The following is a 16,912-nucleotide window of genomic DNA, read 5'->3' on the forward strand; positions in this document are numbered from 1 at the left end:
TGGATGTGATGTATTAGGTAGATTCTCATACATGTCAACTCGTATCTTATTGCAGAATTAACACGTGTTCTCAAAGTGGGGGTTCGCTTACATGATGGTGTGAACCTATCCTGTAAGAGTTCATGAGAGGATGTAAACCCCCATATGTAAACTCTGTAGGTTATAGGTCGCATTCAGGTAATCAACTAGCAGATCGGTAATGACGAATACCATAAAAAAACTATTGATGATATTGTTTTAACTTTAAACCATTGAATTTATGAAGTTTGCCCATTTTATTTTAAGTAATTGAAAAAAGCATTTAAATTTTAGGTAAAAAAATCTTTCCGGTCTCTTTTAATATTAATATTAAGTAAATTGATATCTTTAGAAAAATTAAAGTAGTTTAATCTTGTCATACAATTGATAAAAGCTATTTGCATGGTAATTAATTGTCTTTATTTATTCAAATTATTTTTAAAAAATTTAAAACAACTAACTTAGAGAAAAAATATTTTTACCTTAATTTTTATAATAATTTATTAATATTGATTAATATAGAAGCTTTATAAACAGGAAAAATAATTTGGGGTTGTTGCTTTTTGGGCAATTTACCAAAAAAAGCCTTTTTTTAAATTACCGAAATGGGTCCGGTATTTTATTATTTACCGGAATGGGCCTTTTCAGGCAAATCGCGTCCACGTCAGCGCGATGTCAGGGGACGTGCTAGGAAATCGCGTCCACGAGGGGGCGATTTGTTGTCACGTCAGCAAACCGCGCTGACGTGGCCGCGACTTGCCCAACGCGTGAACAGTGCAACTAATGAAATTTCAGTATATAGTTGCACTAAATTATTTAAATTATTTATAATACCTAAATTATCTCTATTTATTTGTTATATTACATAAAATACTCATTTGAAAATACAAAACATTATGATAGCTAATTTAAAATTTATTCTCCAAAACTAATGAAAATCATTTAAAATACTAAAACTAGATCTATCTAAACAAACTATAAGAAAATTCCTGGAATGCTGTGATTTCTTCGTCTTCAACGAAAGATCTCGAGAAAGATCACGGTGAAGAAAGCTTGTGCTTAATGAGGAAGCAAATTTGGACACTCGGAATCATCTAACAATTATGCAGAACAGCAGCCGTCTTTCTTTACAGCTGAAACATCATCCCCAGAGCCGACATTGATGATTTGTCCATTGGGCAATGTTGTTTGATCATTCCCTCATTCGAGTGCTTTTCGACTGATCATATGATGTATTTGAGTTAGTACTTCAGTGAATGCATGCTCAACATTTGTAGATTTAAGGGCAGATGTTTCCATAAAGAAGCGCGTACACGTGGGCGCGACTTATCTGTTTACTTTTTTTCTCTAAAACCCTAAAACCTAAAATCCAAAAACCTACAAGTCAGGAAATCACGACCACGTCGGTAGCGCTTTTGTCGATGTGGCAACAAATCGCGTCCACGAGGAGCGATTTGTTGCCACGCCGAAAAGCGCGTCGACGTACGCGCGATTTCTGGTACGCCCCCGACATCGCTACCGACGTGGACGCGGTTTGCCAGAAAATGACCAATTTCGGTAAATAATAAAATACCGAGCCTATTTCGATAAATTTATAAAAAATTAAGCTTTTTATTGGTAAATCAGCCTTATTATTTATTGGAGCTTGAGAATCAAAGCTTAAATCAGCTGGATTATATTTTATAAAAGAACGACTTTATCCCCATCCGGCTCGGATGAACTTCAAAAGATTTGACTTTACAGTTTTGGTATTTTTTTTTCTTTCCTTCAATATTTTGGTATCACTTGAGGCATGGACCCTTCATTATCCCAAAACTTGGAGGAATATTCCGCTTCTTCGACGACTATAAAATTCGACCGCCCCCTCCCATTACTCCGTGGTCCAATCCCGGCCGGAACTTCCGACGACCCATCATCCGGTCCATACATCCTTGCCTTCAAAGACCTTCCTTCCTGGGCCGCCGCTTACAAATCCTGCGAATCCAAAATCATATCTCAATGCGAGGAAGGTGCACGAATTGGGTGCGCCATCACTGCTTCCAACAAGTGCCAACCCCCTTGGTGGCAGTCCCTGATTGGTTGGAAATCAATGGACTTAAAGGAAAGAGAGCGCTGCGAAGATATTGAAATGGAAGCTTGTTTGGTTGCCGCTAAGGAAAAATGCATCGACTTCGCCAAGGAAAAGTGTACGACGCCGTTTCTGAATGCGAGAATCGCAGTGGGGGAGAAGGAGATAATGAATAAACGGGTTGAGAGGATGGTACACGCAGCGTCGTTGCCGGAGGAAAGCAAATGGGTCTATTTTATCGGGTCGGATAATTTGGGAGGATCCGAACCAAGGGTGACTAATTACAGAGCTAGTCAGTATTTGGGCACCGATTCTGAACTTCAAACGTGAACCGTCACATGGTTCCGGAATTTCAGTCGGTTTTTTTTTTTTTTTGAAGCAGTGGCAATTCTAAAGTGGACAATTAGGTGCTGTAATAAGCAAAACACCAAGCTAAGGTATGTTAAAACTTTGTTTGTTGACAACTTGTACGAGGTTTTTTCACTTTTGGGTCGAACATTGGCTTTGAATTTCTGGGTAGAATTTAGAAACATCTTATATTAGAAATGCATACACAATGCGTTAACTTTTGTGTCTTTTTTTGGTCATGTAATGGAAGAGACCTTTAAAAGAATTTTGGATACAACATTCTACAGAAATAAGAAATAGCCACAGGAAAATAAAATACTCCAATTTTCAAAATGGTGAAATGTATTCGAAAGAAACAATGGCCAACCTTTGACTGTGCCCATATAGCATCTTAACTTTCTCATTTTTTCCTCCATATTATGATCCGAAGAGTGCACAACAAATTTCAGCAGTAGGTTCCATCTGCATGCTTTTCACAAATACATAATACTTTTCTAAGTACTTGAGCTTTGCAGGCATATTAGTGACCATTGTTGTGGATGTTTTTTGCCCTTTAGTTTGAAATTAAATTATAATTTTTATTATAGTAAAAATGTAATTTCACTATCTTCATAGTTTATAAGGATTAAATTAAATTTTTATCTTTTTTTAAAGATCAAAGTGTAATTTTACTTTTATTAATTTAAAATTTTAAAATTTTAAAGAACTTAAATGAAAACGGTTCCATTTTAGAGGATCAATCTCTTACCAGCCCTACTAGCTATGCCCTTAAAATAATGTTCCGTAAGTTGAAATAATTATATAGTATTTAACATGCATTTTAACTTTTAACCACAAATTTGATAGTCATAAAGAATATTAAAATTAACAAATCACATTTTTTTGATGAGACATTTTATCACACATTTCAAAATCATTTATTATAAATGGATTTTTGAAAATCACATTTCAACACCACAACAACAATGAAAAACTAGCAATAACAGTGTCAACAACACAATAGATTAAATATAAAGAACTAGTAATATATAAATAGCATGTAATTAGGAAAATGATTAAGCGCGCTAACAATAATGACATTACGGTACAAGTGTTAGTGACACTTCGGTGCAAAGTGACATCTGTACGTCTATGCGAAGAATAGTGGCACTTCAATATATTTTATCGACATTTTTGTATATCCTATTATGTTCTATTAAGTTTACAATTGGACAATTGAGTTAAAAAGGTAAGGGAACATTAAAGTGGCAATGGTAAGTGGCTTGTATTTTGTTGAATTGATGCTGTATTATAATTTTTATTGAAACAAAATTGTGCATGATGATAAAGATTAATGATAGTATTATATAAACATGTTTATATATATGTATATGTATGTGTGAATAAATTTTAAATGTATTGTTTAATTCTTGATATGTTTACTAAGCTCTTGTGAGCTTAACGCGTACCTTTCAAATAAATTTTAGGCATTAGTTTAGCATATACATTAGGAATATGTTGGATGTATTATGGATGAATTTGGTGGAAGCATTGGTGCCTTGGTTCATTTTGTTGATTTTGTAAATTGAATTCGAATGATTTGAAATTGAATTGAAAAAGAAGTCATTCAAGGTTGAAACTTTGTATCCTTGAATGGCTTATTGGTTATTAAGATATGTATGCAATTATAGGTGTTAGAAAGCAAAGTGTGCAGGTCCTTGGGGTGCAAGATTGAGGCCGCATTGTCGGGTTGCTGAAAGTTGTGATGAACTCAAGTCAGAGAGTCACGGCGCGACGAAAAATACCTTGAGGTCGCGATGTGAAAATTTGTGTAGTCTCGATGAGCTCTTGATGGTTTGGACTTACCCTTTGGTTCTAAATCAATTTTTGGTCACTTAGAAAGTTTTTGAAAGTTTGTTTTAAGCTCAGCTAAGTTAGTAAATCATATTCTACATGCATTATGAATGATTAATTGATATGTTTATTGTAGTTGTTTTGGCAACGAATGTCATCCCGATATCTTGACCCAACAATCGGGTTGAGTAAGGGGTGTTACAGATTTGGTTTTCTCATTATTATCACCGCAAGCAGGCTGAGATTTTGCCATATGTTGGACATATGGCAAAATCTTATTTCTGTTTATGGAGTTAAAAATTTTCGCGGTTAGTGTTTAAAGTTAAAGAATTGTATTTTTAGAAAAGTTGAATTTTGCTATTAGTTCATGTATTATACATGAGTTGTGGATTTAGTTGATATACCTTACTTTGATTAATATTAGTGCATGTAATTTTCAAAATTTGAAATTTTAGCCTTAACCTAAGTGGAAGCAATTAAATTTGTTTTGTCAAATTTTGCTATTAGTCTCGTACTTTATGGATTCTTTGCTCTCCGGTTTGCTCATTTTTACTTTCTATATTTTTGAATTTTGAAATTTCAATCATGATTCAAACAATAACCATTAAATCTAGTAACTAAATTATGTGACTTTTTGTGAGTAACATGTGAAAATACCAAATTAACATGATATTATATATTTGATAATATGTTTCTTGCACAAGATTTTGAAAGTAGCAGAATTTAACAGCTATAATTTTGACTAAGACTCATTTCAAATTTAAAAAGTATAAGAACTAAAAAAGATAAAATTAAAGTATAAAATTAAATTCACAATTTACAACTAAAGTGACATTTGGTATTTCCTATGTTGATATTTGAATAGAATATAATTGCTAAGAATATTATTACTAAGTGAACATTACAACGTTTGATATGTATAGGATAGTGTTAATTAAAATCCCAAAAAATATAAAATTAATTGGTTCACGGAACATTTTTAATATCAAATAAAGTAAAAATGTTACTAATTTCAACCATTTTCAATGATATTTAATAACAAAAGTTAGTTTATCATGAATAAATGTGTAATTTAATCTATTCATTAGTGCGAACCTTCGTCTTTTCATGTACGTAAGAGTGACCAATAAGTGAACACCTTCGGCATCTATGAGATGTAGAATTTATTTTATTATCGGATGTCCAAAACAAAGAGTATCTCACTGAACCACCTAGTTTTTATACAAATACTACACAAAGTCGCATCAACTTGCTGAATTAAATTACTTCTTCAACGAGTAGAGGATTGATCACTCATAAAAGGGCTTTACATATTAAATAACACCAAAATGGCTTTGATCGGTACAATTTCTAAACAGATTTAGGGACCAATGTTTCTGTAAAAAAAAAGGGGGGGGGGGGGGGTTCGGAGCTTGAAATAAGAACGGGCATTATCAATACTGAAATTTTAACTCTGAACTTGTAACAGAATAAATCAAGTTAAATAAATCTCAATTTCAACAGATTACCTTCTTGGGCACGTCATTTATTCATTACAGGTTGCTTAATATATGTTTCAGCATCTGAACTACAAGGAAAAGGGTTAAATACAACTCATGGAGCCTGTGCTGCTAACGCTTCATCTTTCACGTGAATAGATCTTTGCCTCTCCATTGGTACCTGTTACCACTTTTCTCTCTAATAGGTACTGCAACAAGGGCACTTAAAAAAAGGTGTAAGCTATCAAATAGACAATAATACCTGCAAGGTGCAGATATGAAAACTATTGCATTGATTGAACCTAAGAAAAAGACCGATATACAACGAGGGCTCAATGAACCTACACTACTTTAATGGTTTTAATGATATGATCTAATTGCAATTGTACAGGCCATGATGAGCCATAAAATACAACTCAGTGCTTGCAGTCAATGGCAACAAAATATTTTTTCATTACCTAAGATACTCTAGAATGTCATAGAAGGCTTGGTCTCCTTTTACCTGCGTCTGTTCTCAACTTCTTCACAGGATTGGCCCAACCAACACTCCCACCACAACCTTTTGATGGATGACCAGGCCGGTTGGGCAAACCTTGCTGATGGCTACTCTGTTGGGTCAGTCTTGCATCCTTGGAGACTGATCCTGGACCCTGACTCCTCATGTTGCGACCTATACTCGGGGGAGAAACAGGGCCAACTGATCCACTCCTAGGCTTTGCTATAGACTTTTCCCTTTCTTTCCTCTTTTTCTTGCAAATAACCAGCTCCCCTGGATGAGTTAGAGGAGAATCATCCTGTTGATGTTCCTTGGTAATACCACTTCCTTTCCCAAGTCTCGATTCCTTTTGGGGCATGTGCACTCTAACCCTTGTTTCCTCACCAGCATGAGGGAATCCACGTTGCAATGTCTTTTGAGTTAGGTCTGGATCAGATTCCACCTCGTTTATTGGCTTCTGCCTCTTGCTAACTGCTACCTGTCTTGCAGAAGGACCAGAGGTCGAGGTAGATACTGGGCTAGAGAAAGAGAGAGCATTTCTAGCTTCTCGGAAATCATTATCTGGAAATACAATCTTCAACAAGTCAAAAAACAGATCGTGTACTTTCCTGGCTTCAGATCTGACCTGCAAATCCCAATTACATTTCCATAGTAAGTATACAAATCAGGACATTAATGAGAGCATTACAGAAACAGATACGAGTTCAATTGGTAGTAAGGAGATTGGAAAATTTTGCATAGTGACAAAAGCTTCAAGCGCACAAACATAAAAATCTCTTTGAAAAGCTTCCAAATTAATTGCTTCCAGAAAGACTATCCATGGCAAAAATCACGCAAAGGCAAGTTTGTGTTCTAACATGCAAAGATACTGAAGGCCAAAGTTAATTAGAAATCATACCTCATGTGAAAACCCATAAAATTGCATTGCACTTTTTAATACTAACTGCACATCAAAAACAAGCTCTGTAACTCCGCTGTACTCTAATCTGTCAACACGCTGATCAATCTTCCACAAATCCAAATGATTACTTCCACTTCCACCCATGTAGCCTGAATTTTCAATCCTCTTCCACAAATCTGTTAAAAGTGGTATAATCTGTTGGCCCTCCTTATCTATTCTCCTCCGAAGCTTGCTAATCACATTTTTGCACTGGAAATATGAGAATTTTCTAGTCAATTAATTGATTAACAAATATCACAAGATAGCATGCAATACATGAGCAATTAAATAGAGTATCAAGTCAAAGGTGAACCATTTCATAAAAGTTTAAAGGGAAGATATTTTGACATACAAGCGTCTAATTACTCCACATATGCAACCTTGAAAATTTTCAATGACCTCAAGACCAAATAAAATGAAAACTGATTCTAAAAAGCTCAAACACAGATGGACACGGCAAACAACCAGGTGGGACAAATGATAGAACATATTATAAATGCATAGAACTTCATAAATCTAAAAAACAAATTCTTATGCATTAAATTCACCCGACTAATCTGAATGTATGCTGTCGTATTAGATGCAATAGAAAGGATACAAATGAAGAAAGCAGAACTATTAAGGAGGATCATAGCTATAGCAACTGATCAGAGCCTACTACAAGCAACAGCGTCAAGCAAATCCAAATACTAAAACAAGGTTTCCAAATCCAACTTATCACTGAAAGGAATCGAGAGACAGTTAAAATTTTAAGGTAAAAAACAGATCACATTCCAGACACTAGCGTTTTAGTCAGCTCAAGTATACCTTTCTTTGGATGCCATCAGACATCTTCACACCAAAATTTGACGATCCACTTGTATTAACCAGTTTTCCGTCCCAACTTTCTCTGGTGGGTTCACAAGCATTTTCTGCAGGAGAGGCCATGTTCACTCTACCAGACTTCAGTGATGCATGAAACTTAGTTGTATTAGCTATTTTTCTTGGAGGCAAGTTCCTCCTCGTTTTAGAAGATGAATCATTTGGATCAAGCCTGAAAGCATTCCGCTCAAGAGTTGGTTTTGTCTCAGTATCAATCCTTAGTTGTGATTGGTACTTTTGGTCCAGCTGTGAAGGCAACAAAGATGATTCTCCACGTAGGAGATAAGGTACTTCAATGACAGATTTCTCCTCTGCCCTTTCCACAGTATGACGAGGTCGAAGCCGAATACTACGCTTTCGTTTTATCTTGGGTTGGACAACTTGTTCATCTTCACCTTCTTCACGATCATGAATCCAACTTTCAGATAGCTGGTGGTCCATGTGAGAATCTCCAGATAAAGCAATTTCACCTTCCTCAAGTTCATCATGCTGCCAAAATTAACATATTGTCAGAATAGCAGAAACCAACAAATGCCATAATTACAAATCATTATAGGAAACGAGGCATACCAGTTTTTTTGCAACAGAACCTGGCCTAGCATCTAACGCGGAGAGAGATCCAAATTTCTGAGGAGAAACAGGAGACACCATCTGCGTTGGCCTTCGACTGTCCAATGATGATCCTGAAGAACCACCTTCTTCAAGTATGCGATTGTTTCTAATGTGTTCTGAAGCCTGGGCATACTCATTTCCATTATCACCTAGTGGGCCATCTTCTTCAGACTGGTCCTTATTTAGAGGGGGTGCACCAACAGCACCACTAAATTCTTCATCTTCAAATTCTCCAGTTTCTCCATCTTCATCATGTACAGAATAACCATTTCTCTCATCAGAACTTGCTTCAGAGTATTCCCCATTGTCATCATCTATTTCCTTATAGTTTGGATGCTTTTTCCCCTTGGGTCGCCCCCTTTTTCTCTCTGACTCCATTTCATTTGAGACACCAACAACACCAGCAGTAAATAAAATGTTCTTGGACGGCTTTTTTGATAAAGTAGCCACAGTCGCATTCACTTCTTTTGTACTGGCTCGAAGCCACTTAGGTACCTCTTCATGGCAAGTCATCTCATCTGTCCAATCCAGTTCTTCATCCATTTGATCAAACAACTCAACTTCTTCTTCACTTCTTGCTATCATGCGATTTACCTGGTGCAAAGAAGGAACATCATGGACAGTTTCTTGATACCTCTCCTCATCATGCAATAATGTTTCTAAAGTCATACGTCTCTCTTCATGGGTCGTTCTCTGGTCAAAACGTCCAGCATTGATTACTTCATCAGCCATGTCAATTTTATACTGCTGAATGTTATTCCTTATGAGGCTCTCAATAGATCCCATATATCTATCCTTACCTGCAAAATCATCCTCAAAATCAACTGTACCTCCATTCCTTAGTTCATCCTCCTTCTGCTGACTAGAGATTTTGTCAACAACTGCTTCCATGTAAATGACTTTGACTTCCCTTGTTTGTCCAATTCGGTGGGCTCTAGCGACTGCCTGTTCCTCATTTTTAGGATTTGGATCAGGATCATATATAACAACAGTGTCAGCAGATTGAAGATTTAGACCACGTCCAGCTGCACGAATACTTAGTAAGAATATGAAGCATTCAGAGTCAGGGCTATTGAAGTCAACAATAGCTGATTCACGATCTTCCAAGCTAGTTGTTCCATCAATACGTCTGTAGACAAGCCTCCTCCACTGCAAGTATTCCTCCAAGATATCCAGAAGCTTTGTCATCGTACTAAAGAGTAATACACGATGCCCAGTTCTTTGCAGTTTTATTAGGATCCTGTCTAGAATCCACAATTTTCCACAAGACCTCACAAGGAAATTTTTGGATAAGTCATTGAAATAGGGGTAATTAAGCAAAGGATGATTGCAAGTCTTCCGAAGCTCCATACACCGGTTATTTAAAGTTTTGTACACCCTAGCCTGGTATAGTGGATTTTTTGAAACCCTGATCTTCTCATCTTCAGGATCAGCTCGAAGTGTTCCAGTTGACTTTATCCAATCATAAATGGCACTCTGAATAGCTGACATTCTGCATTTTAAAACTATTGAGACCTGCAATCAGCCAATGAAATAACACCATTACATATAGCAGTATGATAACGAAATAACATCATTACAAACAGCAGTATGATAAGTGATTATTAAAATAAAACCGCAACAGCAGCAAACCTTTGGAGGGAGGGAACCTTCCACATCTTCAACACGACGTCTAAGCATAAAAGGCTCTAGGATTTGATGAAGTCGGTGGATGATGATAACCTTCTTCTCCGTCTCAAGCCAATCATCCTCTGCATTATGCGTAGGGCCTTCCTTTTGAAATGGTTGTGAAAACCAATCATGAAATGCCTTGCGATTATCAAACACTTCAGGAAGGAGAAGATTTAACAGTGACCAGAGTTCTTTCAAGTCATTCTGTGGCATAAAAGAACCTTAATGTTCAACTCATCAAATAAAAAAATCATAGAAACAGACACACAAACATACATAATAAAGTGAGCCTGAATAACCTGCATGTATATGCATGTGTGTAAAATTTTCAATTTCCAAACATATCAAAAAGGGGCCTTAACTAACCTGTAAGGGTGTCCCAGTAAGAAGTAACCGCCTCTGGCAGCGGTATCTATCAAGATCACGAGCTAAAACAGATTCCCTATCTTTCATTCGCTGTGCTTCATCAATTATAATGTACTTCCAATCGATTTTAGAAAGTTTTGATCGATCATACATGATGAATTCATAAGTTGTCACGAGGACATTAAATTTCATTGCCAGAACCTCCTATGAAACACGCAAACCAAAAGAAAGTTTAAACAAAATTCGACCCTTGAAAGAACAACACAAACTTATATTTCTTACTTGAGAAAATAATTTTGAACGCTGGTCTTTTCCTCCAACATAATATATACATGACACAGACGGCAGCCAATTATGCAGCTCACTCTGCAAAATACGATTCAGTTAGTTCTGTTTAATGATATTGGGAAAATGTCAAACCTATCAACATAAAGCAAAAAGAAAAAAAACACTAACCTTCCAATTTACCAGAACAGCATTTGGAACAATTATAAGATGTGGACCATAGTTTCCTTTGAATTCCATTAAATAAGCAATCAATGACATAACCTGCACAATAAGGAAAAACCTAAGAAGTTAACAACAGCCCTACTGTATAATATAAGCATCTACCAAAAATACAAATGCAACTCTAATTAATCCTAACACCTTCTCCAACTCCCAAATAACATATGAAACTGCAGTGTTGCTACAACTACAATTTTTTAAAATCAAAATACCTGAACAGTCTTTCCAAGGCCCATCTCATCAGCTAAGATACCATTTAGTTTATTATTATACAAAGAAAGCATCCATTGCAAACCAACCTACAAAATAAAATACACAGATGAAATGAAAATATTAGCTAGCTAGATTAAATAGTAGCAAATTGAAAGGGACAAAAACCAACAAGATGGGAGAGAAACTCAAGATTTTAAATATAACAAGCAACCTACAAGCTGATAGTCTCGTAATGTTCCAGCTCGTAGCATTGATGGTTGCCTTACGACTCTTTCATTCACAGCATGAGCAAGATTATAGTACCTATCAATGAGCACAAGAAATGACAAATAACTAATATTGCCAGAAATTCAGTGGCCTTTGAGAAGAAGAAAAATGTCCTAAGAATAAACCAAAAATAAATGCTAAATCTAAATAGGCCATATGATATGATAGTTATGGAACTAAAGAACATGAGAGAAGTTAATGCATAAGCCCCATCTAACTGTCACAAAATTTACATCCCATCCCACTCATGCTTTAATGACTGAAGCCCCCCTTCTGTATTATCAAAAATGAAATGTACAGAAATAGAATTAAAAACATAACTTACTTGCTAACAGATGAACCATCCCTGGGTGCATTCATTTCCATAAACCGATTTCTTATCATTACTTCCTCTCCAGCACAAGCTGCTGCAACCCTAACTTCTTCTTCTGATAAACCCTTTTGTCAAGAAGTAGAAAATGAGAAAATAAGTAAACTGGAATCTACCTAAACATACAGATAGCGGAAGTATGTGTAATATTCTATTAGCTCATAACTCAGTCCAAACATTTTAAAGGAACTCGGAAGGGGAAAAATCCTAAAAAACAAACAGAGGGGCTACAAGAAAGGGAGGGTTCAAGAAATCCTGCCTGCAACCGTGCAGCAACAGCAGCAGCATTTGCGGCCTCCTCCACTTCTTGCTGATTCTTGGCTGCAGTTATCTTACTTCCCAGTTTATGAAGATACTCTTCAGTCTGCGTCAGGAATGATGAAAGAACTTCATATCTCTCTGCAGCATCACCAGGGATGTTTGTCTGCTGCTCAATCAACATCTCTCTATACCTTTCAACATCATTATTCTTCAAGGCCTCCATCCTCTTATTCCTGTCATCATCTTTTCTCTTTGAAAACTCCCGTAACATTCTTTCATGGTACTTGGCAACTCCCCTATTGCGAGCAGTTCTTGCATCACGGATGGCCCAGTGAGCCTCCAAGAGCTTCTTACGCCACTGAAAGATGGATTTCAATTGTTTCTCTCTCAGGGCCTTCTGAGTGGCTTGTACTTGTCTGGCCAACTCCATACGCTGACGTTCACACAGGCGGACAAATTTTCTGTATGGTCTGTCAGGCATCGCCATTATCTCTTGTTGCTGCTGATCAACTTCATCTCTTAAACGTGCCTGCAGATCTACAAGTCGAAGCTTTCTTTCTTCAATCTGCAGTCGCAGAACAAGATCTGGCCTAATCCTTTTCCTTTCCAAATTTACTGCTAGTAAGCCACCAATCTTCCTTAAATTTTCTGATCGTTTCTTGCTAAGGACTTCCATCCCTTCCTCAAAGAGAAGATCTTTGACATCATATGCCAGTGTTAGATTATTATTACTGTTAGGCATTGCTGAGCCGTACGAGTCATGCTTCCTAGTGAAGAAGGGAAAATCAAATAGTGGTCCATGATACTTTCTGGCAGGGCCAAGATCTTTCTGGGGCGCTGAGTTTGCTTCCACAGGTTTCTTAATTTGCCCTCCATCAGATGCAGCAACTTGTGGTGCGACAGACTTTCCTCTCTCCACACTAGAATCATTTCTAACTGGAATTTTTGGAAGACCAGGTTCCACTTCTTGGTCAGACTTGGCAGGAAAGACAGAACTTTTCTGCTCTTCTTTTGCGGCAGGTAATGCGGATGAAAAATCCTTGGCAGTGGCTGACACACCTTGCATATCAGCTGTTGATGCAGTTGCTTTTTCATCTCCTGCATAAGCTTCCTCTTTAATAACATTCTGTCCATCAGTAGATGGCCCAGCCTGCAAAACCTTTTCATTAGATTCCAAATGCTTCCCTTTATCTTCTATACTCTTTCCACCATTTCTGTCCTGATTATTTCCACCTAGTGGAGGAAACTGCAGCTGCTGCTGCTCAAGTGCTGGGGGTATAATGGCTTGAAGAAGTTCTTGTGGAAGTGTACCTTCTCCTTTCTGTCAATGACCACCAAAATCAGCATAATCCATTCAATTTTTTTTAGTGAACTCCAAGCAATTGGTACAAAGGTGAAACATATAAATGGTCAGAGAGGCAATGATAGGGTGGGGAGAGAGGTGTTAGTATACCTTCAGGCGCCTAAATGCTAGTATTTGTGCTTTGAGAACATGAAGTTGTTGTTTAGTGAAACCAAAACATTGCTGTGCCATCTTGCTAGCTGCTCCCCCTTGTGATGGTGTGTTGTTAACTGAGCCCCCATTATTATTAGGAGCAGCAGGCTGTTGAGAAGGTCGACTTAACTGTTTGATATTCTGCATTTGCAGTGTTTCTGTGCCACCTAATGAAGTTTTTGCTGGAAAAGATGGATCAAAGCTCTGGTTAATATTTGCAGATGATTGTGGAGGATGCATAGGAGGCATCCCATTCCCGTGCACTACTGTCTGTCTGGGAGGCACTTGGTTATCACGGCCATTAATAGCTAGCTGCTGCATTGCTATGTTCTTAGCATCATCAACTGCCCCAGCACTGGAAGTTGAGCCAAAAGGGCTAGGTATAACTGTCGGCCTGGATTTTGCAGGACCAGACTGGGCAGATATATCATTAGATGAATTACCACAGGGAGAACTCTCACTTAGAACTGATGGAGAAGAGACTTGCGGCTTGGACACAGGCACAGGTGCCATATTGCTTTCGTTTGTCTTCTTCTGGGCAGCCATCCTTGACTGCATGAGTGGAATGAGCTGTGCCATCAAGTTGGCATTTGCAGGCTGTGACAGATCAATATTACGCTCACGTGCCCATGCCTGCAACTGTGCAGCCATAACGAGTTGATTGTTTCCTGAGTTTTGAACGGTTTGCTGAGCTTGTGCCTGCATTGTCCTCAAAACATTTCCAGGCATTGATTTTCCACCAACTGTCACCTGGGCAGGTGCCTTGAGTTCATTTCTTTGCTCAGAAGCTGACTCTGGTCCTTGCTCTATCTGCTTTTCAACACAATCAAGCTGCTCGGATGTGTTCTTAGAGGATGATGCCTGAGCCTGCTTAGCTACTTGCATGGAAATAAGTTCCTGCATTTTCAAGTTTCCAATTCGCGTGTCCTGATCCTTAAGAGATGCAGAGCCCAACATTGCCATCTTAGCCTGCTGCTGTGCTAAAAGTGTCTTTTGATGCTGAGCAGCCTGGAAAGCATACTGATAATATGCTTGCTGAACAGGGTTCAACATTTGTTGATCAACACCTTGACTCCTTTGCTGGCTGTCCTGAGCAGAAGCATGCGGTTGAGCCAGATCAAAAAATTTCCTGGACTGTTGAGACGGTTGCATGGAGCCTGGAGATGAAGGAAAATTGTCTCCACCCATCATACCTTGAAGACCACGGGCTTGATATGCTAGGATGGCTTCATTTCCTTCAGGTTTTCTAAATAGTTGTTGTTGTAATGACTGCAAGAACAAATATTAACGCAAAAAGATAAAGCATGAACTTCTCAAACAAATTCTTAATCTTAAACTAGTATCCAATTGCATTGAGGAAACGAAAGGAATCAAACAAAAATCGCTGCATCCTTGTATCACAGTATGTTGTTCAAAAGTAAACTTCCCTTCCTATGACAGGATAACAAAGTCATAGTGGTAAGCATATCATGGAATGTGGAGCCACTAGGTAAGTTCACCATATAAACAAGAGTGCAAGGACAAACCACCCATGCTTTAATTAGGGTATGACATCCTTAAAAACTAAAAAGGTAGAGAAGAAAGAATAGTAGTCTCAGCAGGCTACCTGCTATGACTAAAGCATCTAGGAGTTAGGGCCATGGACATTTAATACAGACCAAAAAGGTAATCCATGGAATGGCATAAAATTCAGGTTTGGGAATATCCTATATGACCACTGAATAACCCATGGAAATAACAAAATTCCTGATGAATAACTATGCACATCAGGAGAGAATATCAGGTTATCTAAACACAAATGAGATGGATTCATGATGGTCACATAGATCCTAACTGATTGGAGAGCTTAAAGAAAAGCTCCATATCACTATCTAGTACTCTCTTCTTCTTTTTTCAGGAGCCGAATGTTGTGTGGAGAGAGGGTTGAGTAAACTAGATACTTCAAACAAAGAACCATATATTCTTTTATCAGTTTTCTCAAACGGAAAGATAGAAAATTTTCAGGTGCACTTAAATATGGGGTATACAAAAGAAATTCTGCCCCAAAGTTTGAATTCAAAGGCTTTTGTTCCTCTTTCAAAGACCTAAGAGCGGTGTACGGTTGAACCCCTTGACACTTGGAACTCAAGAGTTTAATACTACTAAATAAAACCTTCTCTGAACACCCCCCCCCCAAAAAAAAGACAATTTAATTACTGATAATTAACTAATCGACTTTGTGTACTACCGCAATTACATCTGAAATTGCTTTTATTATACCAAATTAAAATTCCCAATACCCGCCACACTCACCAATTCATCACAGCCCCGCGCGAAAAGATACTGAGTTCCTAAAATCACGGGTTAATTCAACCAAATGTCTATTACATTGACTTAAATTTCGTAAACCCTATACCTGCCTAGACGCTATTTGCTGCTGCTGCTGTTGTTGTTGCTGTTGCTGCTGCACCGAATCATATCCGAAGTGAGGGGCTGAAACGGCCGATGACGAGGAAGAGGGCGAAGCTGCAGACGATGTGGACGCGGTCCGCCCTACCGGACCCGCCCCAGGGTTCCGGCTGGGCCCACCTCCGCCACCACCACCAGATTGCATAAAATCTAACTCCAAATTTTTTAACTGTAGTTCCCCGCAAAAACCAAATTATTACCACAAAAATTCAAAAAAAAAAAACCCCCCACCAATAGCACAACTCAAATCCCTCCAAAAAAAAACTTTATTAATTTTAATAAAACCCCTTTTTCCCTCCGATCCCAACGTTCAAAAGAAAATTAACAATAAAAAAAATTAACTAAAAACAAAAAAGAAATAGTTGAAATTTGTTTTTGTTTCTCTCTCTAGAAATCCGGAATTTTCGGTCTAATTGAAAGGTAGATCTTGATGAGTTAAGTGAGAACACGAATTTGACGGAAACGAAAATTAAAATTTTGAAAAAAATTTGATGATCCAACCCTCTGCCCTCTCACAACTGATCTCGTCCTCTCTCAGTTTTCACGCAATTTTGCAAATTCTTTTTCCCTCTGGGGGTTTAAAAGAAATTTTTGTTTTTTCTTTTTTGCAGATTTCCTTTTTTCCTATTTTTCCCCTCTTGTTAGTAAAATGACGAATGA

At 37.6% G+C, this 16,912-nt stretch overlaps 2 protein-coding genes across 2 annotated transcripts; one reads left to right on the forward strand and one right to left on the reverse strand.

Annotated features, from left to right (window-relative positions):
- The first annotated feature begins 1,714 nt into the window (after positions 1–1,714).
- On the forward strand, positions 1,715–2,711 carry LOC105802713 (uncharacterized). Its single transcript, XM_012634525.2, has one exon. The coding sequence runs from the start codon at positions 1,811–1,813 to the stop codon at positions 2,414–2,416; it is 606 nt and encodes a 201-aa protein (XP_012489979.1). The 5' UTR covers positions 1,715–1,810; the 3' UTR covers positions 2,417–2,711.
- Positions 2,712–5,994: 3,283 nt separating this feature from the next.
- On the reverse strand, positions 5,995–16,912 carry LOC105802708 (ATP-dependent helicase BRM). The gene is made up of 14 exons (XM_012634514.2): positions 16,200–16,912; positions 13,763–15,073; positions 12,308–13,630; positions 12,004–12,116; positions 11,627–11,714; positions 11,411–11,497; positions 11,148–11,240; positions 10,974–11,057; positions 10,692–10,895; positions 10,287–10,529; positions 8,613–10,169; positions 7,989–8,531; positions 7,140–7,391; positions 5,995–6,866 (listed from the first exon to the last, which is right to left on the reverse strand). Exons 1-14 carry the CDS (start codon positions 16,395–16,397, stop codon positions 6,222–6,224), a joined length of 6,741 nt encoding a protein of 2,246 aa, XP_012489968.1. The 5' UTR covers positions 16,398–16,912; the 3' UTR covers positions 5,995–6,221.

The sequence above is a fragment of the Gossypium raimondii genome, chromosome 11 (assembly GCF_025698545.1).
Source record: "Gossypium raimondii isolate GPD5lz chromosome 11, ASM2569854v1, whole genome shotgun sequence".
NCBI classification, from domain to species: Eukaryota; Viridiplantae; Streptophyta; class Magnoliopsida; order Malvales; family Malvaceae; genus Gossypium; species Gossypium raimondii.

Excerpts from the sequence above, each read along its gene's own strand:
- LOC105802713 (XM_012634525.2), top strand. The coding sequence starts at position 1,811 with ATGGACCCTTCATTATCCCAAAACTTGGAGGAATATTCCGCTTCTTCG.
- LOC105802708 (XM_012634514.2), bottom strand. The coding sequence starts at position 16,397 with ATGCAATCTGGTGGTGGTGGCGGAGGTGGGCCCAGCCGGAACCCTGGG. Across the intron at positions 11,715-12,003 it reads GATGGTTCATCTGTTAGCAA|GTACTATAATCTTGCTCATG; the intron begins GTAAGTTATGTT and ends GCTCATTGATAG. Across the intron at positions 10,896-10,973 it reads GTTCAAAATTATTTTCTCAA|GAGGTTCTGGCAATGAAATT; the intron begins GTAAGAAATATA and ends CGTGTTTCATAG.